The following is a 27,138-nucleotide window of genomic DNA, read 5'->3' as shown; positions in this document are numbered from 1 at the left end:
CAGGGCAATTAAAGCGGTTTCAAACTGGATTATCTCCACAGTGTGTTTTGGACCATTATTTGTGGAAGTGGACTTTCATCTAGAAAAGTTCATGCTACCAACTTCAGTCAATGAGTGTCAAAGGTGCTACAAAACCCTTTTGCGTGGGTTTATTTATAAATACATATTTGAGTTCAGTGTAAGTTTTTTTGCGCGTTTGCGTGCTTTGTGTACATAAATGTGCTTTGCGCAGGCGCAGAACGGTCCTGACAACTGCGCCACAAACGTCTCCACTTCTGCGCATGTGCAGAACGACGACCATTGTGCAACTTCGGACTTCCCCCTCCCCCACTCACCAGCCGGCCACCGCCCAACTCAGCGCATGCTCAGTTACAACTTCTTCCTCGCTGAGACACAAGGGCGGAAGCCCGCTCCCGCGCGCGTGCACGTTGCCCCAACGTCCCCGCCCTCGCCTCCGCAGTCTGGCAACGGACGACGCATGCGCATTAACGAGCCGCTAACTGCGTCACAAGCTTTATCGGGAGTAAAATTAATTTTGGTCGGCACGGTCGGATAGGATTTGAAAAGGCGATTCGGACGGTGCGCGTGGATATAAATTTCGTGCCGTATTTCGTCGGGCGACGTTAGGGCGTGGCGGTTGAAGTCTTTGTTCTGCGGCCGCGGCGCGGCGGTGGGCGTGGCTACCGAGAGGAGGGAGGGGCCGGGTATAAAAGGCGGTGAGCGCGCACCCATCGGCCATTCTGGGGTCTGTGTAAAGGTGAGTACCGTGTCTCTCGGCGAGCGTTTATTGCGGGGGAAGCGGCTGGGGAGGGGAGACAAAAGGGTACGACGCTGCGGCTATTATAATTATTTTTCCCTTCCTCCTTTTCCTCCTCATTCCCAAAACACGGCTCCATCGAAATTTTCCAGTTTCCCCCTAGTAGTTATTCCATTTTATAGGGTTTTATAGGGTCCCTATATATAAGCAAAAAAAATGTGGCCATTCATAGAAGTGGGCAATTAAAAAAAATTAAATTCAGGATCAAAACCCTGAGATATTTATTTATTTATTTTTGGTTACTGTTTTTGTCAAAAAACCACTAAAATAAATAAAAACAAAAACCTTTTGACAAAAACAAGACCCCAAAAATAAATAAATAAAAATATCAGGGATTCAGGGGGAAAAAAACCTTCTTTATCAAAATCCTTTGACCCCCCCCCCCAAAAAAATAAATTAAAAATAAAAACCTTTGACAAATAAGAAATAAAAACCTTTTTAATAATAATAGGATTTTAACAAAAACAGAACACAAAGATAAATAAATCAAAGGTTTTCAAAGCTTAATTTTAAGTTTTTAATCAAGTAGGAACCCTATAAAACAAATAATTACTGGGTGGAAATTGGGAAACAAAAGACCAAAAAACCAAGCCCTGCTTCGGTTTCTATTGAAAGGCATCTTGTTACTGGGAATATATATTTTTGTTAATGGTTTATTTTTCCTTCCTCTTAATGTTTAATCACTCTTTGTAAAAACGATTAAAAAAAGCCTAACTGTGTTTTATGTCTTTTGTTTTTCCTTCCTTAGGTTTGCTCTGAGTCTTGAGACACACACCGTTCAAGGCATCGCGAAACAAAGAGAAACAAAGCCCCCACAGTTGAGCCTCCTGAGACGACACACAAAAAAGCCAGCCTTTCATTCCGATCCGATCGTCTGTATTGGGAAGCTGTTTCCAATTCTTTCTTGGCCTGAGGGAGAGAACAACCGCCACTTAAAAACATAAAAAAGCAAACCTATATATTTATAGCAACAACTTAAACCCTGATTTATTATTATTATTTTTTATCATGCGACTTTTTGTTAATCGTTGACGGTCAAAAAGTTGCCTTTTTTAAAAACAAAAGAGAGAAAGATATGAGCTAGACCAAATTTATTGTTTTTTTTCTTTAAAAACAACAACAACACAGCTTAATCCAAAACTAAACCTTTTTGAGGCGCTGCCGACAAGAAAATTAATTGGATAGTAAGTGTCGCATTTTCAACCAACCGAACCAAAAAAAAAACCAGTCGTCCGTGTCGAAGTGAGCGAACGGCACGAAGAAAAGACCAAAAAAAGGAGGGGAAGTGGGCTTTAACTGAGGTGTTAACCCTTAAGACGCAGGCATTTTGCCACCCAAAATGCATATTTATAAGGAGCGCGATGGTCTCTTTAGAAAACCCATCGGCTCCAGGACTTTGTCAAGGGTTAATGAGCTCCCACATAACAGATGGTGGTGACTGAGCCATAAAGTACTGCTTCTTTGTGTGGGAGACGTGGAAGTTGAGCTAAATAAGCAATCTGTACATAAAGATTGCAGGGCGAGAGCAGAAGGGACAAGAAGGAAAGTGATAACTGGGCAGTAGCCAGCAGTCAGACAATTTAAAATTACTGTTGTAGTCTTCGCTGTTTTTAAAAATTTGTTAAGTGTTAAAAGGGAGGGGGGTTGTGTTTCGTTTAAAAAAATATTGGAAGGTTTTTTAATGTATATATATATATATATATATAGGTGTGTAATACTGGAAAAAATTAATAGGCAATCTAGAAATAAAGATTGCAAAAATGGCTTGGGGAAATCGTTTTAAACCAATCCAGTATGTAATTTTTTAAAACAAAAAACCCTTGTTATTAGGTTGCAGAGATCTGTCGGACTCAAATGAGGTCTAGTGTGCTTAGGCTGTTGTTTCCCATCTATATTCCCCCCACCCAACTGCACTATGGCGGTATTTTATCTTTTGTCCCTGAATAGCAACATTGTATCTTTCCTTTTGCAGGATGTTTCCGTTTGAACTCTTGTCCTACCTCCCCCATGTGCGGAGGGGGAAAGGGGGGAGAGGCAGTATTAACCCTGCCGCAATGGTCAAGAATGAGGTTTTTAAGTCTGGCACTCACCAGAACATAACTTGTTGCCCCAACTGTTAAATAGGTTCTAGCTTATAGAACTGACATAAAATGATACAAATCGTTTATGTGATGTGGGTTGTATTGCTGTAGTTTCCTAAGAGGTTCTGAAGCCGCCTTGCTTTATTTTTTCCTAACCGTCTGTGCTTCTAAAATGGCGTCGCTGCCTCTCTCCTTCCTTCTCTACAAGAACTCACAAGGCTTTCTGGGCAAGGGAGCTGATGTAAGCAGCTTGTAACAAACTCCTCCCCCGAATGGCTTGTGCTTGGCGCCCAAGCGGACAGTCATGAAATGGAGGGAAGGAGATGCGGTTGGGAGGGGGGAGTGTCTTACCCTTCTGCCTTGCAACCTTTTACAAAAGGATCTAACAGAATTCCACTCCCATTTCCTCTATAGGAAATCTAGGTTCCTCTCGAGAAGTGCAAAGTATCATCATAAATCCACCAAGTTTCTTTTTTTAGGTTTCAGCATCACACAAGAGCTTTGGATTTCAGTGCTCTCTTCATGTTTGCTATGCCTTTGTTGAGACAAATCTGTTAAGTGCCTGTGTTACTATCAGAAAGGCAACTGTTTTGTGTCCTCTTCCTCTCTCTTCCCCCCCTGCTCTTTTTTTCTTCTTCTTCACCTGGGTCTCTTTGAAGGTGGGATGGGTCAGAAGCATGTTTCTTAGTTTAATCAGATCTAATTGTTGATATGAAATGCTACCACTGGACCCCAGTTGTTTAGCAGGTGTCATTGACACTTGCTGAAAGTAATTTAAAAGGTCCTGGGGTGGGGGCTCTTGGCATTTTCTCTGTCCACATGCACACCAAAGGGGCACGGGGGGAGTCTTGTATTAATTTGCCACATTCCAGAGTTCCTGTACAATGTACTAGGAAAGAAGTGATCATTAGGAAAAAAGGGAATCCAGCACTTGTATTACCTCATCAAAGGGAGGGGAACAGCCACAATTCCACCTGGTAAGCAAAATCTTTCTGGTATTAATTACATTTCACAACCTTCATTTCTGTTCCAGACCACTTTGTTCATTTTTTAAATTATTATTTTTTTTTTGCTGCTGTTCTCTTCCATTGTCAACACCATGAAGTGACACCTACTGATGCATGCAGGCTGTTAAGGGTGTTAAATGTTTGCCAGTCTGTTGAGGACACTAGTTTACGTGTTTTCCAAGTTGGTTAATTCCTTAAAACAGGAATCCAGTTTCTTGATCAACTAGCATTTAAGTGATGCTGCCCTTGAGACTTTTGCGTTAAGTGCTGGTGCTACAAGGGGAATGTTCCACAAATCTCTTACCTACATCTCCGGTGGTAGCATTTCATATTGTAAGTCCCACCTCCATAAACTGATGACACTGTTCTGGCTTTATTGCCAAATTAATGCACCTGCCATTTCACACAAGAACATCTCAGGGTACTTTGAGAACAATGTTGTCATATCTTAATTCAAGGATGGAGAATAGAATGAAAATGTAAACCTGGCAAAAGACCATTTAATTTCAAATGTGGGTGTCTTCCTGTTCAGACTGTGCACCTGTTGTAGTCAGGTTTGCCTTTTGCTTTCAAAACACTGAAGAAGTGTTGGCTATTTTGGATACAACAGGTTGTCTAGAGCAGTTGCAGGATACCTAGCAATATTTATGCAACAAATTAGGAGCGGGCCAAAAAGGCATTTAAAATTCACACAGAATGGTACAAACGTTCACTCTTACCATAAATGCACAACTGAAAGTTCTGGGTTAGCAGCCTATTAGAAAACTCAGCAACAAGCAATGCATTTGAATTCAAAAGGTACCTGAGATCATGGTTTTTAAGCTAAGGGATTCAGTTTTGAGCTCACGTTATGAAAGTGGCAGCTGCTTAGCTGCCAAGTTACCCAACATTAGAGTAGGTAAAACTAGCTGATCATAAGTTTCCCTTTAAATCCATTGTTCAAAAGATTCCTTCCTTTTATGGAAGAACAATGTGGAATTTTGGTTTGCTTAGGATTCTGAAACGATTCTGGAATCCTTAACAAAAGAGCTGCTGTCCAGTTAACAGTTTTATAGATATGCTGGCTTTAGTTCTGGCATCAGTCTCATTCCCTCTGCCAGATGTTACTGTTACATTATTATGTCAGCCAGTAATTTGGTGAGGCAATGAGATGTCACAAGACTTGGGGCAGGTGGTTGAGCTTTTCCTCTCTGTATGTGCAATGTAAAAACATACAGCCGGAAGCCTGCCCTTCCCCACTTTCCATTATGTTTTCCCCACAAGATAGCAGAAATTCTCATCCTGTTTCTTCATTTTAGTAGCTGCCAAAGGAAGTGGATGGATTGTCTAAGACTACCATACATTTGAGGGATGACCGTTCAACCTGTGGTCTTATCTCCTGCTTACTGTACACTAGAAGGGGGGAGGTATTCCCTCATTTAAAAAAACAACCTAGTCTTCAGTATATACTGACAAAGAATAGAGTCTGCATTTTTGAACATACGTGACAGGAAATACTGAGGCCTAATTTCCATGTAAGTGCAACTAAAATTGGTGAAAACGACACGGAAGGGAATGAGCCCCTTTTAAAAAGAACTCAGGAGTCCACAGTTGGGCAGTAATTCTTCAGGACAAGACATAGGGCAGAGGTTACCCAGCTCTGGAATTTGGATTAGTGAACCAGAGTTATTTTTTAAAATAATCTTGTAAAAAGTAGCTTGAATAATCTGACCAACTTTCTTAAGGAAAATTTTTGACATACAGGCAACATGCTTGTATAAAAATGTGTTGGTACATGGCTTTACTGCAACATTCAGCTTAATTTTGGCGGGATGTACGTGGAAATTAGTGGGGGTATCTAAACCTGAGGAATCAGTCTCCAGGTATATCTGTTGGAAGATTGAAACCTAATACACCTCCTTTCTAGACTTATGTTTTTAAAAACTTGTTGCAGAATCGGGTACTAGCATAAGAAGAATCAGCTGGATTCCATAGTTCAGTGCTTGGAAACAGAAATGAGAAACCAGACAAAATGCTTCAGAGGGTTGCTATAGTGTTTAAAAAGTGAAGATTGGTGGTGGTTATTTTTTTTGTACTCCCATGAAATACTGCTTTACATGCTACTGTTCAGCTCCTCCATGCTTGCTAGGCTGGAAGTTCTTTAGCACACTACATTAATGAATTGTTTTTAATAGAAAGTAAAGCAGCTGTACCTAAAAGGGGAGGGTAATCTGCAGTGGCAACTACTGCTCTAGCAGTTCCCCTGAGAGCACATTTTAAAAACATTTGCTAACATATGTTAATAGAATTGTAGGATATGAAGATGTGTGTCTTCATTGGATTAAAATCCTGATTCCGTTCTGTAAATGTAAGTACTAAACTGCTCTCTCCCCATGGAGTCCAATCCTGAAGAACCTGTTTTCAGGTGAATTGGGGCAATTGGAAGGAGAGACAAGATGAGTAGATGCACTTAGCTTGTGGTTATAGTATCACTGTGTTTATTCCCCCCCCAATAACCAGTTCCTTATCCTGTCCAGGAAGCTCTGCTTCAGCTAGTCCAAACTAGTATTTCCAAAAGTTCTGTAGGTTTCTTTGTATTATTAGCAAAGCAATATGGTGAGATCAAGCTATTGTATAGCTTTGATGTGCTGCATCTAATATCACCAGCCTGCTCTTTGGCAAAAGATGAACAATACATTTCTGTTGGAAGTGTTCCTTGGGAATTGAGGGCATCACTGGCATCCCCAAACTTTGTATTGCCTTAAAATAATGTTAAAGGCCCATTATTTATAGTTATATAAAGTATTTTGGGATGAAAGCTTGATTGCTCATTTGAAAGTACCCAAAATTAAAATTGTTGTTCTCACCTTAGACAATGTGCAATGTACAGTAAGCTGCATTGTTTGTATTGAAAATTGGATTTTGTTGGATTTCAGCGTAACAGAGTTGGCTGACACAGTATTACCAATTAACTAAAATATTAAATGTTTTCTTCTATTTAGAACTTGGTCTTTTAATATAGTATGAAAATGGCATGTATGTTTAATTTCATTAAGTTTATGAATGATCAAAATAATTGCTACGCACCTAAATACCTACATTTCTTAATTCTATATCTTGACAAATTTCTAAATATGAGAGTTGTTTACATAACTTGAATGCTAAGACCTGAAGCATGTGTGATCGCACACCTGTTCTAGAATTTGTTTAGAGTGGCATCTGTACTAAACATGGCCTTTAATCTAAATGCATTGCGACTAAATTTTTATATTATGTATTGTTCTTTGACTGCACATCTGTAGAAACACAAAGCAGTAGATACAGGCTCTGTTGGTTGATTTTTCTGTCTGGTATTTTTCAGTAGGTCAGCAAGAGTTTCTAGCTCAATTATCTTTTAACAATAGCACATACAAGAATCATATACCTCTCACCCCAAAATTCACTTGCTACAACAAAGGACACATGAGAGGAAATTGTGTTTTGTGAAAGAGAATTGTGAGCTTGGTTCCAATCCCAAGTATGTATTAAGCATGTTGCTTAGGTTTTCATGTAAATCTATCCTTGATGCACTGTTTTGATCAGTTTTGAAAGCTTCAGGCTCCAAGTTGATGAACAACAAGTCTACTTTTTAAAAAGTAGATTCCATAAGGCTACTGTCCCCTCACCTTGATAAATCTTGTGTTAAAAGTTTTACGAAATGAAAGCTTTGTGCTGAATTGGCTGAAGAGAAAAGACCTATATTTTAAATTATGAGGGATTCCACTCCCCAGTTAATTATCTGGGAAACAGTGACTAGCCCAAAAGTGGTATGTTCACTGCTGCATGTGTTTCGTGATGGGGGTTACATGGCCCAGTAACAGTGATGTTCTTGTGTCAGATTCTAATATTAAAGAGCAGTTCCTAAGTACCTGCAATGAAATTAGACCAAATAGAGCCTATAGTGCACCTGTCTTGCCTGATAGGAGTAACTTAAGAGTGGACCCCTATGCTTTCCAAATTAGATGCCCTTGTAAAATATATCTGTCTTTGTAAACTGAAGATGCTTTTAGGGTGACTGCAATATTTGTGATCTAGTTCAAGTGGTAGTTCTTTGCCTAATAGATGGAATTGCAGTTCAAGGTGTATTTTCTAGAGTTTGAAATCATTATTACAGAAATAGGGGATAGTATTTATGATCTTGAGATCAGTTTTCATATTGAACTGCAACTTTCCTGCTTCATTTATGGTTTGACCAAGTGCGGAAAGATTAGCAAAGCACACTAGTTGCATCTCGGAGGAAAGAGATAATAAATAATAAATCAGCTAATTTCTTCATGAATGTTAATCAGACCTTGGCTTTAAAGGAAGCTTCCTCTACAGAGCTATTGGACAGTTAGAGCTCTCAAAACTGCTGACAGTCCTTTTTCAGGTAGAATAATGCTTTGGTTGTGCAAAATTTCCTGTAGATGTAGCATTTCCTGTTACTTTTTCTGGCATGTTCAGTATTTTAAAATACTTAAAATTTCTTTAACGTTCATGCTGTTCAGCATGGGGCTTTGTGTTGTTGTTGTTGTTGTTAAGTGCCTTCAAGTCATTTCTGATTTCAGGTGACCCTAAAGCGTTTTCATAGGATTAATCATAGGGTTTTCTTGGCAAGATTTGTTCAGAGGGTGTTTGCCTTTGTCTTCCTCTGAGGCTGAGAGAGGTGGACTTGTCCAAGGTCACCCAGTGGGTTTCCATAACTGAGCAGGGATTTGAAACCTGGTCTCCTAACTCATAGTCTAGAGCTTATACCATTACACCATACTGGCTCACATGGCTTTGTTTACTCTGTTCCTATATATTTTCACTTGGGATGAGATCTTGCTGAACTCAATGGGATTTACTTTCAAGTGATCATATAAGGTTACTGTGTGAAATTGCAGCCTCAGTGGAAGAACATATTCCATTGCTTGAGTAATGAATACTGTACTGCTAAGTGTACACACTTAGGATAACTGAGTATTTGTTAATTTCATCTCTTAATCTTAGTCAATTATTTCAACAGTTACAGCTTGAAATGAAAGCAGTTACACCTGAAATTGAAAGTGGTGGGCTGCAGCGAATGTTGAAATGCTGTTAGTCCTGAGTAGAATAGCCTTACTGAATCATTATAACTTACTCCAATTGATTTAATAGGTCTTTAGTTGGGATTAACAATTGGATTTAGAACTATATATGTTTACTATTTCCCATCATTCCATGTTGGCTAGGTATGATGGGGAATGGGGGTTAATGCATCAGGAGGGATTTTTCAATTTGGCTGACTTGATGGTTTGAAACTGAAATTAAACAGACAATGCCATTTTCTCTTTTTTATATATAACCAACTTACTGTGTAACATTTTAATACATTTGAACTTCATTAGCAATTTAAACGTTAACTACCAGCTTGCAGGCTGTTAAGATTCTATCAGTTTAAAAACAAATATATGTAACTATCTTCCAAATGTTGTTAGAATACCACTTTTAGATCTTTAAAAACCAGAGTTCTAAACATGCATACTTGGAGGTCTGTTCGAATAAATATAGAAGTGGACTACAGGAATGAGCACTTTTGTTAGGTGGAATAATTGAACCACCTTCACATCAATTTGGTGCCACGGCAAAGTAATTTAAAAGTACTATGACATAAAGGGGTGGTTCTCCAGTTACTACATAGTATTGTGTTAAAAATGAATTTTCTAGTTAGAAATCCAAATCTGTTTTAGTTTTTTTTTTTATTAAAAATAGATCTTTTTGTGGGGAACTTAATTTTTTGGCTTTATTAGTGATCATGTCTCTTATGGATGATTCCTGAAAATTGTACCTTCTTGCAGAAGTTGTAGTACAGGAGATAAGGATGATTCTTTTTTTAAAAGCTTGGCTGTACAAACTTTTAACTGATCTTTTAAATCAGAAATAATTTTCAGTCATAAGTATTATAACTTACTGTACATACCTGATCTGTCATCAAGATTTCAAGGGTACAATCTGTGTGAAAAATAGTTGCATAGTATTTGAAATCCAAACACTACAGCTTTGTGTATCTGCAAGAAAGTAAAATGAAAAATCAAAACTAAATACAGTAGGATGCATTGCTTTGAGGTGAGAACTGCATCATGAAATAATTCTTAACAAGTTTGCTTTTTCTTGAAACAATCTTTTAACAGGCATAAAGAATTCAGAACAGTTTTTTCATAGATTGTAGTCTGTTGTAGCCAAACGTTCAACAAGCTTGTGGTGTCTTCAAAGCTAATGGACATAATGACACAACTCAAGTCTGCAAGCTACTTTGCCATGTGCATACTTTGCCATAATACATTGATTATTCTTCAGGTGTTTTAGTACTTTGTTCTTTTAAAAACAGGGCTTTATTCTATAAACCTTGACCAAATACAAGATATTTGTCATAGTGATTTCTGCAGCACTTAAAAGTTTGCACATGGCCTTTTGAATTTTTTTCAGTGCCCAACTTTACCAAGTTTAGAATGAGCCCCTTTTTAATAAGCTGAAATTCATACAGGTCTAAAATTTTAACATTACATATAGGAAACTTGTGAGAAATTGTGACATAGAAGCTGAAAACATGAGAAAGATGTTACCTAGACTCTGTAGAGTCACACAATCTCTAGTGTTGTTCATCTTCTCAAATGCTGAACTATATATAACTTTAGATTCATTAGTCAGTGTATCAGATGAAATGGGGGAGGGCAAAATATTAAAGCACAGGTTCGGAAGAATTACACTGTTTTTGAGAAAGGGCACAGTGATCTGATACGGGTGTTGTTTCAGTTAGGAATCACAATGATGCCATTCATAGAAGAGCCTTCCTCAAGGACTGTCAGCACCAGACAATCCTATTCCCTTCATAAGTGTGGGTGTCCTTGGAGTGCCAAGAAACTGCTTCCAAAACTACAGAGTGGTGGGGAATGGGGAGGCTTGGGGGATTCAAATTGTACAGAAGTTAACATTTTTATTTTTTGACTCTTTTCCTGGGAATGTAGTGCTGGAAAGTGCCAGATAGACAGCTCTGGAGACTGAAGTCCTCTTCACTACCAAAGCAGACTGAGCCCAAGCATCATCAGTTCAAGTCATCCTCACCTTTGTATGGTTCCCTTGGTTGTGGAGGGTCTTGTGGGGTGAAAGGGGAGTTCAGTCTCCAAAGCCCACTTGGTCATTTGGCCTCCACCACAGGGTGAATTCACTGACATGGAAGATAAGTGCAAATGCTTCACAACTGGACTGAAGCTACACAGAGATCTCTACAAGCAACAAGCTGGTAACGCCTATTTCCAATCCCCACTTGGCTGCCAACTGTTCTTGGATGTTGCCTTCATAAGAATGCATACATGCTTATTGATTCCTTGCAGCAGTGGACTGTCAACCTGGTTAAAATAACCAAATCAAGAAATTAGAAGAATGCAGGACTACACCTGGAAGTAGCCCAGCTATTTTTAGGGAGAAAATCCAATCGACATGGCTGAGAATACTGCGTTTGGATTCAAGAGTCCAATGCTATATCTGTTCTGAAAACATGCTTGACGTGAGATTACTTAAATAGAAGACAGTTCAACTGTCCTGTAGCAGATCCCTGCCTTAGTGATGCACTTAATTAGAATGCCTCCTGATGTAGCACATGGGATCAATGGGGGTGGGTCAGATACATGTTGGCAGTGCTATTACTCTTTATCATTGCCCACCTATGAAAGACAAATAGATAACACTTAGTCCATGTAGGCACACTCAGGCCTAAGGGAATCAATACAAAGGGATGTTATAAACATGAGCATGTTCAACACACATGGGCTGTTCTTCGTGTATCAAGAAAGCAAAAACAGCTGCTTCATGGAGATGCCCATGTATCACCTAGGGCTTGCACTCCTGTAAAAGCCACTTGGTGGTGTCTGACCCCAAAACAGTAGAAGAAAGGTCAAAGATATGTTTAGGATACTTTGCAGAATCTCAAATGGTAGCACCCCCTTATGTTAAAAGTGGCACTACTGGGGAGGATAGACAAAAGGTAACTCCTTAAACTTGTGATACTGACAGGCCACCACCAGAACAAAGATAAATCGGTGTTCTGTATTCAGAGTGTAGTAAATCAATGTGAAGAAGTGCTCAGAGCAGGATATGTCATACAAGCAAATTTATGTGTCAGAAGACAACAAAAACATTGGCTGCTGTGATTTAATTGTATGTGCAGCTGGTGCTTGACATGCAAAACAACCTGTGGGACAAGTTGGCACAGATTTACACAGAACAGATTTACATCCTAAGTATTCACAACAGTTTAGCAGCCCAATGGTCCCCAAAACATGCTTTTATGAAAATAGCACTAGTCAAGTTCTACAGCAATAATATAAATGGCTACAAAAGTAAACAGTAGAAAGGTTAAGTGCCTAGAATTAGCCTGTTGAAAAAAGAATGGCTCATCTTCAAAAAAAATTCTAGGAGTGTATATACCTGCTGACAGCCATTGTCAAATGGTGGCAGTTAATCCTAGATAGTGAGGAACTGGTGAGGCTTTGAGCTACCTAACTTGTGTATCCAATTCACACAATTGGACCTTGTTTTATGAGCACATAACTAGGTGAGCCCTTTGATTTTACTATGTGCCTAGCCTGACATAAACAAATAGATGATTATCTGCTCACCTTCAGTGCCAATGGAGTCTTGACCAGCTAGTTTGTATTACATGGTACCTTTAAGCAATTATACCGTTTTGTGTTGTCTGCCTTTGGCACTCACCTGGTGAGTAAATAGTCCAACAGAAATAAGCATGAGCTTTCATTAGAGAATTACCACTTATAATACAGCTTCAATAATAGCAAACGATATGCTTATGTTCTTAGTGTCATGCCAGCAAAGTAGTGAACAACATGAGCTGATAGGGCTGAGGTGAAGATCCAGTGTGGAAAAAATACATCAAAAGGACATGTTGTAAATGCACATTTGCTGTTGAACATTCTGTGAGCGCTGTTCTATGTTTCTGCTAGTTTAGTTGTAAGTCTGAATGCTGGAAATAATGCATTGCCAATAAAATTGATTCTTGTAATACTTTAGCTTTACACCTTTCTACTGAACACAGCTATTGTAGCCTTCTCCATCTTGCCAAATTATTTAGTATTTAGGGTCCAATGTGTGCAAGTTTTCTTGCACTCAAACCTTGCATGAGAAAAGGTTAGGAAAAGGAGACCTAAGGGTGTAGTCTTATGTATACTTGGGTCTAATTTAGCTTTGGGCCTTAGTGGGGTGAGATAGGATTAATAATCAGGATGTCTTCTAATGAGCGCAGTAGAACTGACTGAGTAAACTTGCATAGGATTGTGCTATGAAGTTCATAAAAGTCCAGAAAATATACTCAAAATCTGTATATTCAGGAGTAGGTGAAAGTCAATACATGCCTATATCCCAATTCAGAACAATAGGTACATGCTTGTTTTTACTGATACATATGAGACAACTGCGTGTGTAGCTACTTCCAAAGAGCAAATGATTTTATTGCAGTTCAATAACCATGAATCAAATTTACTTTGTGCTGAAGAGAGGAGTTTGACACTGTTGACATCCTGAGTTCAAAGGTCATGATGAATGTGGTGGTTGTGTTGATACAAAAGTCAGGACCACTTTGGTGTGTGTGTGGTCTCTGGCTATTTTATTTTGTCAGACTGACAAAAATGGGAAATTCCTCCAATCCAAAGCTTCAAGACCCAATTAAAAAAAATATCCCTCCTGATTTAAAATATTTGAATGTTTTACAGTTAGAGGAAATATGATCATACTTTGCACTTACAATGGTAACAAGCTGCTTCCAGAGATTTTTCATACTGTTAAGCAATAGAAGGTCTTTGACATTTTGGGAGAGTTTGGTAACTGGTAACCACCTCTCCCCTGTTTTTTAACAGAATTTACCATCATGGGCTCCAGACCAATAGATCCTAAGGAGCTTTTGAAAGGATTGGACTGTTTCCTTGGCAAAGATGGAGACGTCAGAACCCATGAAGGCATCACTAAGATTTTCAAGTAGGTTATTGATCTTAAAAAAATGGAATTCAGTTGATTGTCACTGCAAAGCCCTGGAATAATGACATCTTGAGTTGATATTACTGTTTCAAAAATAATTGATTCCCATTGTATTCTGCTCATGTAGTATGCGAGCTCTGTGAGGTTCCAAAATAGTTGTTAATACAGTGATACCCACAGTTGGGTCATTGCATGTTGGTAATACAACTTCCAGAATCAATGGAGATCCAGTATTGGGAACCATGCACTCAATAAAAAGATTGTCCAGCCTTCCCCTTCAGCCTATTCCTGATCTGTCTTTCACTGGGGGTATGCATGATGTAGGAACCAACATGCATAGTTTAGGAGGAAAGTAATTGAAAAGATTTATTGGGCAAGTGTTACATTAAGTTGGCTCCCCATCACACATTATGGCCATCAGGATGTTGGTTCATGAATTTTGGAGTCAAAGCCAACTTACTAAGTCAGCAGATATCTGCCAAAATTTCAATTTCTGTCTCAACATACATGCATGCACATACGTATATATTGTTTTTTCTTCGTGGTCTCTGCGCGTTGTATTGCGCCTGTGCAGTTCAGCTTGGAACCTTCTGGAATCACTGGGCAAAGTTTACTTTGCAACTATTCATCATGTGTGTTAATTGGTGCCGACATAATTAGTAGTCTGATTTTCTTAAAAGGCTCTACAGTGAAACTGAATATTTTTATTTCTCTTTCTTGATAATAGCTTAATGAAAGATGCCCAAAAAATGGTCAGCCGCTGCATCTACCTGAACATCCTGTTGCAGACCCGAGCACAAGATATACTCTCAAAGTAAGAGCTGCTGGATGTTTCTGGGGAATGAAATGGAGTCTGTTAATTCTATAAACTGAGAAGGTTCTGTAGGTGAGAATAGGCTGGGAAGTCTGGTCACTCTGGGTTTACTGAGGTCTTTGCCTACCTAGCTAGTCAGTTTGTTCTGATTCCAGATATACTTTTATATATGTTGATAGCGGAGGATGGGGACAGGAGGCAGAAAAGTGCTACATTTTGAGAGTAGAAGCAAAGTGAAGTCACCTTGTAACATCTTGAACTTTTGAAAGCATGGTTATGTAGTGTAATATAAAGTAATTTCAGTCATGCCTTTTTTTTCTCCAAAGTGGATACAAGTCAGTTTACAATTAAAAAATACAGATTACAGATGATCAAAAACTGATAGTGGATTTAGTTAACCATTGTGTCACCTTCTGCAGATTTATCAAAGTTGGTGGGTACAAGCTTCTCAACACATGGCTGACTGGCTCCAAAGCATCCAATAATGTGCCCCTTCTCCAGCAGATTCTGCTCACGCTGCAGCATTTGCCACTTACAGTAGATCATCTGAAACAAGTAAGTCAAAAAGCACCATTGGATACTGTTCTTTTGACTTGGTCTTCAGTAGTATTTGGCTGGTATTTTTGCTGCAAAGCAGGTAGATCAGTAAAGCTTTTTTTTCTGGAGTCCATCTTTTTCCAAAATCAGTTCTCCAAGTTAGGATTAACCTGCTTTGGTCACCAAAATTCCATATCATACCCTGGTATTTATCTCTGATCTCTTTCAGAACAATACTGCCAAGCTGGTGAAGCAGCTGAGCAAGTCAAGTGAAGATGAAGGTACTAATTTGGCTTTGGGTTATATGTGGAGTTCTAAAAAAAGCTCCAGGGACACAGGCTTATATTGAAAGTGTCAGCTCATTGAATAATTATCTCATTATTTTCCAGAGCTTCGCAGGCTGGCTTCTGTACTGGTCAGCGATTGGATGGGGGTAATCCGCTCCCAAAGTAGTTCACAACCTGCAGGTGAGTGGTTTTGTGCAGTAAAGATACTTTGCTTGCTGTAGATATGCAATAGCCAATCTAGCTGGTTTCACTTAAGAGCACAAAGCTCAGTATTTCTTTGCCACTTTTGGCCATTTTGGCTAGAAGTACAAGAAAGCAAATTTTCTAAGCATAGTTCATTTTACACTTCCCAGCAAGAGTCACTGTGGTGTAGTGGTTTGAGTGTTGGACTAGGACTCCTGCGTTTGAATCCCTGCTCAGCCATGGAAAACCCCTAAGTGACACTGGGCAAGTCATGCTCTGGCAACCTCTCTGAACAAATCTTGTAAAAACAAACTTGTGATAGGATTGCTATAAATCAGAAATGACTTGAAGGCATACAGCAACACCAGTCGAGGCAGAGAAATATATTCTTCAGAAACAACATATTATTTATATTTTCCTTACATAATAAACTGTATCTTTCTCTAGCCTGTCGAAGAGAAATCCACACAAAATGTGGATTTCTCTTTTAGGTATGCTTTCTAGTATCTTTACATTCTTACTAGGAATATATAAATGTTTGCTAGGCTCTGTTGACTATAGTTGATTGGAACTGTTAACTGATCTATAGAGTTAGTGGTATTCTCTGCATTCCAGAAGGAACCTCACTGGCTAATGATTCTTTCTTGCAGAGCGAGACAAGAAAAAGCGCAAGGAGGAGAATAAAAACAAAACACCTGTTCAGGAGAAGCCTCAGGAGGCCAAATCAGAAGCCAAACCTGAGGAGACACCTGAGAAAAAGAAAGAAAAGCCGAAATCTCTCCGCACTACAGCACCCAGCCATGCCAAGTTCCGTTCCACTGGTGAGCATTTAGTGTTTGAATATGGGCACTTCCACCTTCTGTAATATGGATGTGTTCTGCACATGGTGACAATACAGGATTCGTGCCTTATCTTGGTTTATCTCAAATGAGTTATATGTTCATATACACATTCGTGGGTTGTTGGCCCTACTCATGAGTAGCTTAAAATCCAGAAATAGTTTGCTTAGCTCTGTAGCTGAACATGGGGTCTGGACTTTCTGCTCCCCAGCAAGACAGCAGTTATCACACAAGCTTATTCACACATAGCACATAAGTACTGGCATAGCATTGTGTGCATACTTAGATACTTTTTACCACATTTACAGTAAAAGTAGTTCCATGATGGGCCTTGGAGAGGATTCAGGCAGTTTTGGAATGACAGTTAGAAATTGTGCTGACTGTTGATGTTAACTTTCAGGTTTAGAAATGGAGACTCCATCACTCATTCCTGTAAAAAAGAATACAAGTGCTGCAGTAACCTCGGATAAATATAACTTGAAGCCAATACCACTGAAGCGACAAAAGTAAGTTCATGTGTCCTAATGATGTCTTTGGAGGAACTATCTGTCTGGCTTTCCTCTCTTGTGGTTCTTTCTCCATAAGATGTAGAATTTGAACATAGTGCTGGGTTATGCTAACTATGGCGGGGTACAGAACGCCCCAAAAGGGTGGCTTGCCGGTGCCTAGTTTTGGTCCATGGGAAGCCGCAGCCTCCAACCGCAGGGCTTCCCCGCAGACCAATGGTGTTGCAACGTTGCAGTGCTGCCGTGACGTGCAGACGCTATGTGTCTGGCACATCATAATGGTGGCACCCATCTGTACAGGGCACCGCCATTTTGACGCCTTCGTCACATGCGAGGGGCATTTAGAAGTGCCACTCCGAGGCACCCCTCGCACATGACGAGGGCGTCCTTTTCGACCCATCTGTACAGGGCCTAATTCTTGTTAGTCAGCACTTTCCAAAATTACACTTGGTTGAAGAGGGAAGGGCAGGAGAATTCTTGATACATATCCACTGTAAATTGAGACAGAACAGTTGGGGACAGGTAAATAAGATCAGCTGTTTCTGTTCAGAGGGAGAATTATGTTGCTTACAAAAGCTTGGTGCATAGAAGTTAGGAAAGGTGGCAGTGCAAAATCAGTGTTTTCACAGAAATGACATGCATTGAAAAGACTACTTTGTCCTCCTGAGTCCATGTTTGTGTCAGTCAACTAGTTTACACTTGGAAATGGGAATCTCTCAAGAATACCAAGAGGGATTATTATTTGTGAGACCTGCCTAACCCTTTCTCCTCTTTAGACTGACTATTCACTGCTTTCTTCACAGCACATCAGCCCCTGCTGGCGAGAACCCACCGGCTGAGAAGAAATACAAGCCCCTCAACACCACCCCCAATACTACCAAAGAGATTAAAGTGAAGATCATTCCTCCACAACGTAAGCTGCTCTCTTTCTGTGTCTTAATTTTCTATAGAGATGTGAAGTCAAAGGTTTTCATGGCCTTTTCATTTCTATAGAGGGCTTGTGCAGATAGGAAATCTGCTAAGATGTAAGTTGCAAGAGAGAGTATTGCATCTAGAACTCCAGTTACCATTTCTAGTAGTGTTCACTGATTATAGTTCTCAATAAGTGTGTTTGTGCTATTAGGGGGCTTTGATTACAGAATTGTTTTTAACCCTTTTCTCCTAATTTAATTCCAGCTATGGAAGGCTTGGGCTTCTTAGATGCCCTAAACTCTGCTCCTGTCCCAGGGATCAAGATAAAGAAGAAAAAGAAAGTCCTGTCTCCAACTGCAGCAAAGGTATGAAAACTATGCATTGATCTAGAAATGTTGGTTGGTCAGGGGGCAAAAAAGGTACAAGTGGTGATGCTGAATTCAGGAAGTAACTAAATGGTGGGATGTCTTTCTCAACCCTTAGCCAAGTCCTTTTGAGGGGAAGCCAGTCCCAGAAGCCAGTGCTGCAAAGCCATCTTCACCAGAACTTACTCCAGTCTCTGAACCCATGGATGTGGATAGACCTGGCACCCCTGTGCCAGCCGTGGAGGTGCCTGAACCAATGGATACAAGTAAGTAACAAGTTGTAGTCATGACCAATGTAACAGAAGGGTTTGATGGAACTCGTTGCATAATACTTTCCCTCATGCTTGGTGTGTACAGAAAGCCTTCTGCTATTGGAGAAGGGAGATCCTACCAGGCCTATGTTGTCCACATTGTGTCTGGCAGGTTGCCAATTTCAGGACACATCAGGTTGCCATGAAGGTTATCATGGCAACCTGATGTGTCCCGAAATTGGCAAGAACCTTCTTTCTTCAAATCCTTGGCTCAAAAAAGGGTTGTGATTTTTCTTAAGAGTTTTGTTGCTAAGGATATATGTGGTTTTGCAGACTCTTCTGAGCAGGGGGGATTGCTAGATTCCAAACCAGCTGAGAGCCCAGTGGATTCTACACAGTTGACCAAGAAGGGCAAGAAGAAAAAGACAGTGAGCTGGCCCGAGGAGAGCAAATTACGAGAGTACTTTTACTTTGAGCTGGATGAGACAGAGCGAGGTAAGGGTCTTCTCTGGGTAGAAATGTACAGTACATAAATTGTATTGTGAAATGCTGACTTCCCACAAGACTGAATCTGTGTGTCCTTATTATGGTTTTTGCATTTGTGCAATTAGGAGATAGATAAAAACAGTGAAATTGTAATGAAAATTATGCATTCACAATTACAGTTATAAAAACTATTGTGTGAATTGTCCCTTTCTGGGAGAAAGGCAGCATAAAGATGAAATAAATAAAAATTTAAAAGGGACTTCTAAGAAGGTTAGTAACAGGACTCGGAACTTTAATACCTTTGCTGTGTTACCTTTGCAACCAATAGTATTAGTGTTGTTAGATTTGCTTTTTGTTTTCTAATATAGAAACAATATTCTTGGGATGGTAAGGTAGACCAATCGACCAATGCCGGGTTCCACCCTATGTGTGCATGCTGCAGGGACATTTGGAGTCAGTTTCTTTGGTCCATATGGGCAAAGATTGAAACTTGCTGGAAAGAAAGGAGAATAGGATTTACTTCCTCTTTCAAGCAACACCATTGGGAAAATTGTTGAGGCAAAGAAGTTAGAAATGGCCTAAAGAGGATCCAACTGCAGTGTGGATCAGTTGATCAGTCATCCTCTATTCCATCCTCACAGTCAATGTAAACAAGATCAAGGACTTCGGGGAGGCTGCTAAGCGAGAAATGCTGAAGGATCGCCATGCCTTTGAGACAGCTCGTCGGCTCAGTTATGATGCCATGGAAGAAAAGATCCCCTGGGTCTACCCAAAGACTATTGACTTACCTGCTCCACTGGTTCAGCCTGGAAGTGGTAGCCAAGAGAAATTCACCCAGGCTGAGCGTGAGAAGGGCATTTTACAGGAACTCTTTCTCTCAAAAGAAAGGTCAGTTAACTGTTCAGTAGATTTATCTATTTTGTACATGAGTGATCCTGTTTAGATCGCTGACATTACTCGTAGATGGCTTCCAGAAACCAGAAGAAACCTCTGCCTAACATATGCTGAGAGGGGCTAAATGAGCTATTGCAATTGTCTTCACTCTTTGCTCTTCCAGGTGTTTTGGACTTCAACTCCCAGAATTCCTGGCTGTTGGCTACCCTCCCTAGGGCTTCTTGTAGATAAAGTCCAAAACATGGCAGATCAAAGACTGAGAACCACTGGACTGTGCAAGATACTAGCAATGGAGAATCATTTAGGATTTTGTAAGATGATCAGTTTGGGGAGAGGAGGCTATATGACTAGTTCCATTTTGGGAGTACTTGGAATATGTTTTTCTTTTGTAGTGTCTAGGCTCCATATAGTTTAGGTCTTGCTTGTCCTTTTAGTATTTTTGGAGGCAGAAGAAGGACCTTTATTTTTTGTTTGTCAAGGATTGTAACTGGCTTTTTTAATGCCTGGTGTAATAATCTTAGCTTTAGACAAGTTATCCTCTGTCTCTGCTATGTATATACCAGTTTTTAATCTCTCTGTCTTTCTTCGTCAGTGTCCCTGACAGCCCTCATGAACCTGACCCAGAGTCCTATGAGCCAGTGCCACCAAAGCTAATTCCTCTGGACGAGGTAAGTGTGTCCCAACCCTTCCCTGCACTGAGCAGAAAGAAAAACTTTGGTGGGTGACATCTGGAGTGTAAGTGATAGTCAGGGTGTGTTTTGCAGTTGAGATGTAGGGAAAGAATTAATTAGAGTAGGTCACTTGATATACAAGTCTCCTAGTTTCCCTGCCCAGCCGAAACATCTGTTAGAAAGGGATTCCCGCAATCCTGCAGTACATTATCCTCCCCCCCCCCCACTCTCTGTGTCTTGGTTTCCTTTCTGTCTTTTGGAAACAAGCTAGAGAAGAGGAACATCTTGGATCAGAACAACAGCTGATCTTTCCTGGGTTAGAGCAGCCAGCCCTTTCCCATCTGCCCCATTTCCTTGTTGCTAGTCTTCTCTGGGTTTGAGCAGCCAGCTCCCCAGCAGCCAGCCCCTCCTGACTCCTTGTGTCTCCTCTGTCACCTCTCTCAGGAATGCTCCATGGATGAGGCCACCTACGAGGAGAGACTCGACCCAGCCACCTCCTCGCAGTCTCCGGACGGAGCTGGGGGCTCCAAGCTGCCCCCGGTCCTAGCCAACCTCATGGGCAGCATGGGGGCAGGCAAGAACCCGCAGGGTCCCAACCCCAACTCCTCCATCAACGTGCAAGAGATTCTCACATCCATCATGGTAATTAGAGCTGCCACAGTGCACTCTTTTTAAGTAGCAGGAAAATGAACTGCAGCTGCCTTGGAAAGAGAGACTAGCGACTTTTAATGCCACCTGGCCATCTGCTTTGAATCCTCCATCTTTGCTGATCTGGCCTGTTGGTCCCCTCTTACCCGTACACCTTCAGATAGGTGGAAGGCTCAGAATTTTCTCTCTTCTTCCTTGCCTCGAGAGCATGAAAAGAGAAGAATTTGCACAGTGCACCGGGAAGGCAATAGATGGGATTCTTTTCTGAAACCCATGTTCTAGTCCTGCTGATGATCTGACAGATTGATGCTCCTCAAACTGAACAGCCCACCTGTCCTAGCTAGCAGTTCTAAGCAGGTTGCATACAGGATGAGCATAGCAAACGAGAAGAGAGCAGGCTGAGGATACAACTATTTTCTAATCCTTTGGCTTGTATTTTATGCAGGGTGGCTCAAACAGTCATAAAACAGAGGAACTGATGAAACAACCAGATTATTCAGACAAGATCAAGCACCTGCTGGGCAACTTGCAAGGTCAGCCTGGACCAGGTCCTTCAGGAGGTAAGAGATGGCCATATCCAAATTACAGTAAATTAGAGAAGATCCACTGAATCCGTGGCAATATACCAAAGTGTTGATTTACCAAAGTCCTGTTGATTCTTGGTCTAATAATGGAATGTCTCATTTTTTGATATATTCTCCCTACTTCCTCTATTTTAATTCTAGTAAATAAATAAATAAAATAGTAGGCAATATGATTGGTTTCATCAGGTCTTTTCCCACATATAGTACAGGTCCTCTACACATGTCTCCTTCATGAGGCTTGGTAGGACTGTTGTCCATGATGTGTTGCTGTGCAAACAGGCCTGAATAGTAGGAGTTTGCATAGGTTTGCTAAAAAGAGAATGTGCTCTCTCTTTCTCTCTCTCTATCTATCTATCTTTAAATGTTTATATACCACCCTATGTCCCAATATTATACAGGCAGTCAGGCTGTGTTTTGACAAGTGATTTTACACTTTCTCAATTCAATAGTACTTTTTACCCAATCACATTTTTATTGACATCTTTAACAGGGCTTTTGCTTTTGTTGCAGTTCCACATGTGCTGCTTGGACAAGGACCTGGTCCAGTACCCAATGGTTTCCCACCAGGGCCTAAAAATATGCAGCATTTCCCTCCTGGGGGGCCAGGACCCATGCCTGGTAAGTAAAGATTAATTGTTAATAGAAAGGAGTTGCCAGCATGAAATTGCTGGAATGGAGCAGAGGGGAGGAAATGGTTGTGCCAATACTAGGATGGCACTCAGGTCCTGGTGTGTATCATGCTCATCCTTTTCTTCTTTTGTCTTCCCTAGGGCCACATGGAGGCCCAGGTGGCCCTAATATGCCCCCAGGTCCTGGAGTGCCCAGTGGTCCTCGGATGATGGGCCCACCTCCTCCACAGTGTAATGATGGATACTGGGACCCTCCGGATTCTGGTATGCGTGGCGGCCCCCATGGAGGCATGAGAGGTGGCAGCCCTGGCCCAGGACCTGGCCCTTTCCACCGAGGACGTGGTGGCCGAGGGGGAGATCCCCCTTTCCGTGGACGAGGTAGCAGCGGACGGAGTGGTGGCCCCCACAATGGGAGGGGTGGCCCTCCCAACAACAGCATGGGCGGTGGCCATGGAGGGGGACACGGCGGCGGTGGCAGCCATGGAGGGGGACATGGCGGTGGTGGCGGCCACGGAGGCCACGGAGGAGGGGGCCACCCAGGGGACCACAACAGGGGACATCCAGGCGGTCATCCAGGGGACCACAACAGGGGACATCCAGGCGGTCATCCAGGGGACCACGGCAGGGGATATCCAGGGGACCACGGCAGGGGACATCCAGGGGACCACGGCAGGGGACATCCAGGGGACCACGGCAGAGGTCACCCAGGGGACCACGGCTGGGGGCACGGAGGCGGCCATGGTGGAGGTAAATATTGGAAATCCTAATTGTTTTGCCCCTCTGGGGTTGAAATTTACAAAGATGGGGCTGCAGGATTGTTTCAGCAATTCTGCCTTTAATGGGAATGCAAGCACCTATTTGAGAGTAGAGGGGTGGTGATATTTTAAGACTTCTTTTTCCAGATACTCTTTAGCTGCTAAAAAACAGATTGTTCAAATGTAGCAATGGTGGGCAGGGCTGTGGAAAGGAAAGACTCCTCTCTGTATTTTTAATGTTGTTGTAAGGTTGTAATGGTGGTTTGTCAGGCTCTTGAAATGTCTGCTTTGCTTTTGGGATTCTTGAGAGAATCTTGGATCTTAGGGGAGCCCTGTGAATGCCCAGGAGAAATGTTCTATGTGATATGTTTGGGGCTTCCTGCTGCTGTGACTGACAGCCATATTTTCTTCTCTTGCACTTCTCAGACAGGTCAAAGCGTCCCGTTTGCCGTCATTTCACAATGAAAGGTAGCTGCAGGTACGAAAACAACTGTGCCTTCTACCACCCAGGCGTGAATGGCCCACCCTTGCCCTAGTACTAGGGATTCAGGCCCTCTCCCTATCTCTTCTAACTGTGGTATCGGTGCACATTCCCATGACATGGACTTGGGGGCTTCAGCTCCACCATCAGACTCCTGCTGCATCCACCCTTTTAATGGCTTCTGTGAGGCCCTTTAAATGCTTGGGGCAAGGGGAGGCAACTACTCCCTCCTGATGCATCTGCTGCTACTTATGAACTGCCACATGCTCAAAAAAGGAACCACTGCATTCTATATGTGGGTTGATGAGGCCACCAATAACCTGAAAGCACAAGAGACGTGTGAAGGGCTTAAAATAACAATTTGTGTAAATTTCCTTATGAAGCCAACAAAGGAAGTGTATATCTCAGCTCATAGCCCTGCCCAGGCTCTGGGCTATATTCTGCATGTTCTTAGGAACCAAATATGCACTGGAGACTTCTGCTTTGGTCTGGAAGAACAGCTGGCATCGGCAAAAAAGTGTCTCTTTTATGTGAGGCAGGGGTGAAGCAACAGCCTGTGGATCTTTCTTTGGGACCGGAGGTGAAGAAATCATCAGCTCCTGTCTAATGGCCTCCCTGAGGAGAAGGGAAAATTCCAGCAGCTGCCACTTGCACAATCTTGACTCATGGTGTCCCATCCTCCCCTTTGTAAAAAAAAAACCCTGCAGTGTTCCCACTGACTGTAGAGATGTGATTTCCTTTGGTGCTAAGTCATATCATTGGGGGAAACCTACAACTTGTTTTCTGTGAAAACTGAACCTTGAGTCAAATGATTTAGGAGGTAAATTTTTGTTCTCCTGATTACATTGTTGGTTGTGGGTTTTTTTAAAAAAAACTTGTCTCACAAGATGTGGACTCTTCACTACACCATTTGTCTCCCCCTCTCCTTGCAGTGGGTGCAGCACTTCCTCTCCTGAAGAAAAGAAAATGTCTCCCTCTATGTTTTGTATATTTTGTACATTAGTAATAAACATGGTGGAAAACAGTGAATTATCTAATTTAACCGTTGCAGTCAAGGTTGTTTGTTCATCTTGAAAATAAATTGGATTGTAAAAGGGGGTTGTGGAAAGAGTTATGGGTCATGCTGGTTTCCTTGAATCAGTCAATGATCATACCAAAATGGTGGAATTTTCTTAGAAACTTGCCATCCAGGGCTGATCTCAGTGTGAAAATCAGTGTGGAAGAGGTTCAAATGTGTCTGCTTTTCTTCTGGATCAATGTTCTGATGTATATTAGGAATGCTTAAGTTTCTAACCCTCATGGTTGAGTAACCAAGTTGTACTTTTTCTTTTGGCTTTTTGACCTCTCTGACAACTCCATTGCTCTCACACACACTTTCTCTGTACTCCTGCTTAACAAAAGTAGCTATGTGGAGGTGATAGTATTTCATGGTTTTCTATGAAAGGTTAGATAAACACACCCTAGAAATTGTTGAGTTTCTCTGAAGATGTCAGCCACAGCTGTTGGCAAAATGTCAGGAGTAAACTCTTCTAGAACATGGCCTCATAGCCCAAAAAAACCACAAAAAACTTTCTTGACAGGACAAAATCTGCTTTGGGTCACTTTGGAGGTATGCTGCTTAAATGACACACGTATCTTAAGAAGCCAGAAGCTGCACCAAAGCTGTGCTCTAGTCTTTATGACTGGATTGTGGCTTTGGTGCAGCTTCCGTCCTCTTAGGATTAATGTGTCATTTAAACAGCACACTTCCAAAGTGGCCCAAAGCAGCTTTAATTTGGTCTGTTTGTTTGGGCCCTATGTAACTTTTAATTGTAAGTAAAAAGAAAAGCCTTCAAGTCACCCATCAATTTTATAGGGTTTTCTGAGGCTGCATCTTCATTCCAGCATTATTCACGTTGACACTGCTTTATCTGCTATGGCTCAGTGCTGTGGAATTTTGGGATTTATAGTTTTGTGAGTTATTTAGCCTTTATCAGAGAGCTCTGCTGCTGTAACAAACTACTTATCCCAGGATTCCATAGGATGGAACATGACAGTTAAAGTGGTGTCAAACTGCATTGATTTGTAATATGGTAGCAGCAAAAGATATTCTGATGTGGTTTGTCATTGTCTTCTTCCTAATGTAGTCTATAGCACCTATTATTCCCTGGTCTTCTCCCTTCCCAAGTACTAAGCAGCCTTTCTCATGTGTAATGTCTGGGAGCAGAACTGAATATGATTACTCGGAACCAAATTCACTTAAAAATGCCTACTACTACTATTATTTGTTGTCCTTCCATATAAAGAATGGAATGAATGTGGCAATATTTCTCTGATTAATTTGTTTTGAAATCTATAGTGGGTCTATAATCTGGAGACACATGCTACACTGCTAAATTTAAATCATCCTGTGTGAAGTCGAAGGCTTTCATGGCCGGCATCCATAGTTTTTTCTGGGTTTTTCAGGCTATGTGGCCATGTTCTAGAAGAGTTTATTCCTGACGTTTCACCAGCATCTGTGGCTGGCATCTTCAGATTTGGTGTTAAGCCCACCACCACTGAAAAAAAGCCAGAAAGACTGTGTGGTTTCCAACTTTTAGGGGCACTATCTCTCCTGGCACCTTTTACCACTTACTTTCTTGTAAAAATCTCAAGCTATGAGGTTATTTCTAGGATTCAGATCTTCTCCCAGCCTATGGGTCCTGCCTTGATGATGATAATACTAATTGCTCCTTGCCTTAACAAGATGCAGGGGAAGGGGCCTTTAGGTGATCTTCCTAGCCCTGAAATCAAAATTGACGATGTAAGAAGGCTGTGCAACCTCTTATGTATTGCTTGTGTGATGTTCTGCATCTGGTCCAATGGGGAATATATAATAAAGAACAAACTGCAACTATGAAGATGCCTCTATGTATAAAATTGTCCTCCACCTCTGGGACGAGTTACAGTGAATGTATAGAGAATGGTCTTAGGACTTCACCTCATTCTGAGGAATCTGGTAGTTGGTGTTACTAGAGGCTGCTAGAGCTATCCTCTCATGTAAAGTTGGATTATACTTTTATTGACTAAAATATAAAATGGCAAATTAGTGGTATGGGTTTTTTAGTTCTGAAATTTAAACTGTTTTACTTCTATTATGTGCAATCCTGCATGGTTAAACAATGTAGTTTTTCTGCATGTTGAGCTGTTTATCATCATCCCCCAGACCTGTGTGTGTTGTGTGCTTTCCAATTTTTGGCATCCCTAAGGCAAACCTATGGGTTTTTTTTGGCAAGATTTGTTTGGCGGAGGTTTGCTATTGACTTCCTGAGATTGAGAGCATATGATTTGCCAAAGGTCAGCCAGTGGGTTTAGTTGCTGAGCAGAAATCAAACCCTGTTCTCCAGAGTTGTAGTCCAATGCTAAAACCA

At 41.2% G+C, this 27,138-nt stretch overlaps 1 protein-coding gene across 4 annotated transcripts; it reads left to right on the top strand.

The window, feature by feature from the left end:
- The first annotated feature begins 753 nt into the window (after positions 1 to 753).
- On the top strand, positions 754 to 24,778 carry PPP1R10 (protein phosphatase 1 regulatory subunit 10). Of its 4 annotated transcripts, XM_089515724.1 has the most exons (20): positions 754 to 2,001; positions 10,889 to 11,163; positions 13,790 to 13,907; positions 14,635 to 14,721; positions 15,141 to 15,276; positions 15,488 to 15,539; positions 15,648 to 15,725; positions 16,379 to 16,549; positions 16,968 to 17,073; positions 17,877 to 17,986; positions 18,250 to 18,350; positions 18,469 to 18,616; positions 18,935 to 19,096; positions 19,729 to 19,975; positions 20,574 to 20,649; positions 21,097 to 21,294; positions 21,746 to 21,860; positions 22,395 to 22,502; positions 22,655 to 23,260; positions 23,695 to 24,778. In XM_089515724.1, the coding sequence occupies exons 2-20, from the start codon at positions 11,094 to 11,096 to the stop codon at positions 23,802 to 23,804; spliced, it is 2,799 nt and encodes a 932-aa protein (XP_089371850.1). In that variant the 5' UTR covers positions 754 to 2,001; positions 10,889 to 11,093; the 3' UTR covers positions 23,805 to 24,778. The 4 variants fall into 4 exon arrangements, with proteins under 4 accessions (XP_089371850.1, XP_089371841.1, XP_089371824.1 ...); XM_089515715.1 differs by lacking the exon at positions 10,889 to 11,163 and having other exon boundaries at positions 22,655 to 22,891; XM_089515698.1 differs by lacking the exon at positions 10,889 to 11,163.
- Positions 24,779 to 27,138: the final 2,360 nt, after the last annotated feature.

The sequence above is a fragment of the Sceloporus occidentalis genome, unplaced genomic scaffold (genome assembly GCF_023333645.1).
Source record: "Sceloporus occidentalis isolate IW3139 unplaced genomic scaffold, rSceOcc1.0.p SCAF_1, whole genome shotgun sequence".
NCBI classification, from domain to species: domain Eukaryota; kingdom Metazoa; phylum Chordata; class Lepidosauria; order Squamata; family Phrynosomatidae; genus Sceloporus; species Sceloporus occidentalis.
Note: the sequence above shows the minus strand (reverse complement) of the source record. Positions and strands in the feature narration are given on the sequence as shown.

Excerpts from the sequence above, each read along its gene's own strand:
- PPP1R10 (XM_089515724.1), top strand. The coding sequence starts at position 11,094 with ATGGAAGATAAGTGCAAATGCTTCACAACTGGACTGAAGCTACACAGA. Across the intron at positions 13,908-14,634 it reads GGCATCACTAAGATTTTCAA|CTTAATGAAAGATGCCCAAA; the intron begins GTAGGTTATTGA and ends TCTTGATAATAG. Across the intron at positions 21,861-22,394 it reads TGGACCAGGTCCTTCAGGAG|TTCCACATGTGCTGCTTGGA; the intron begins GTAAGAGATGGC and ends CTTTTGTTGCAG.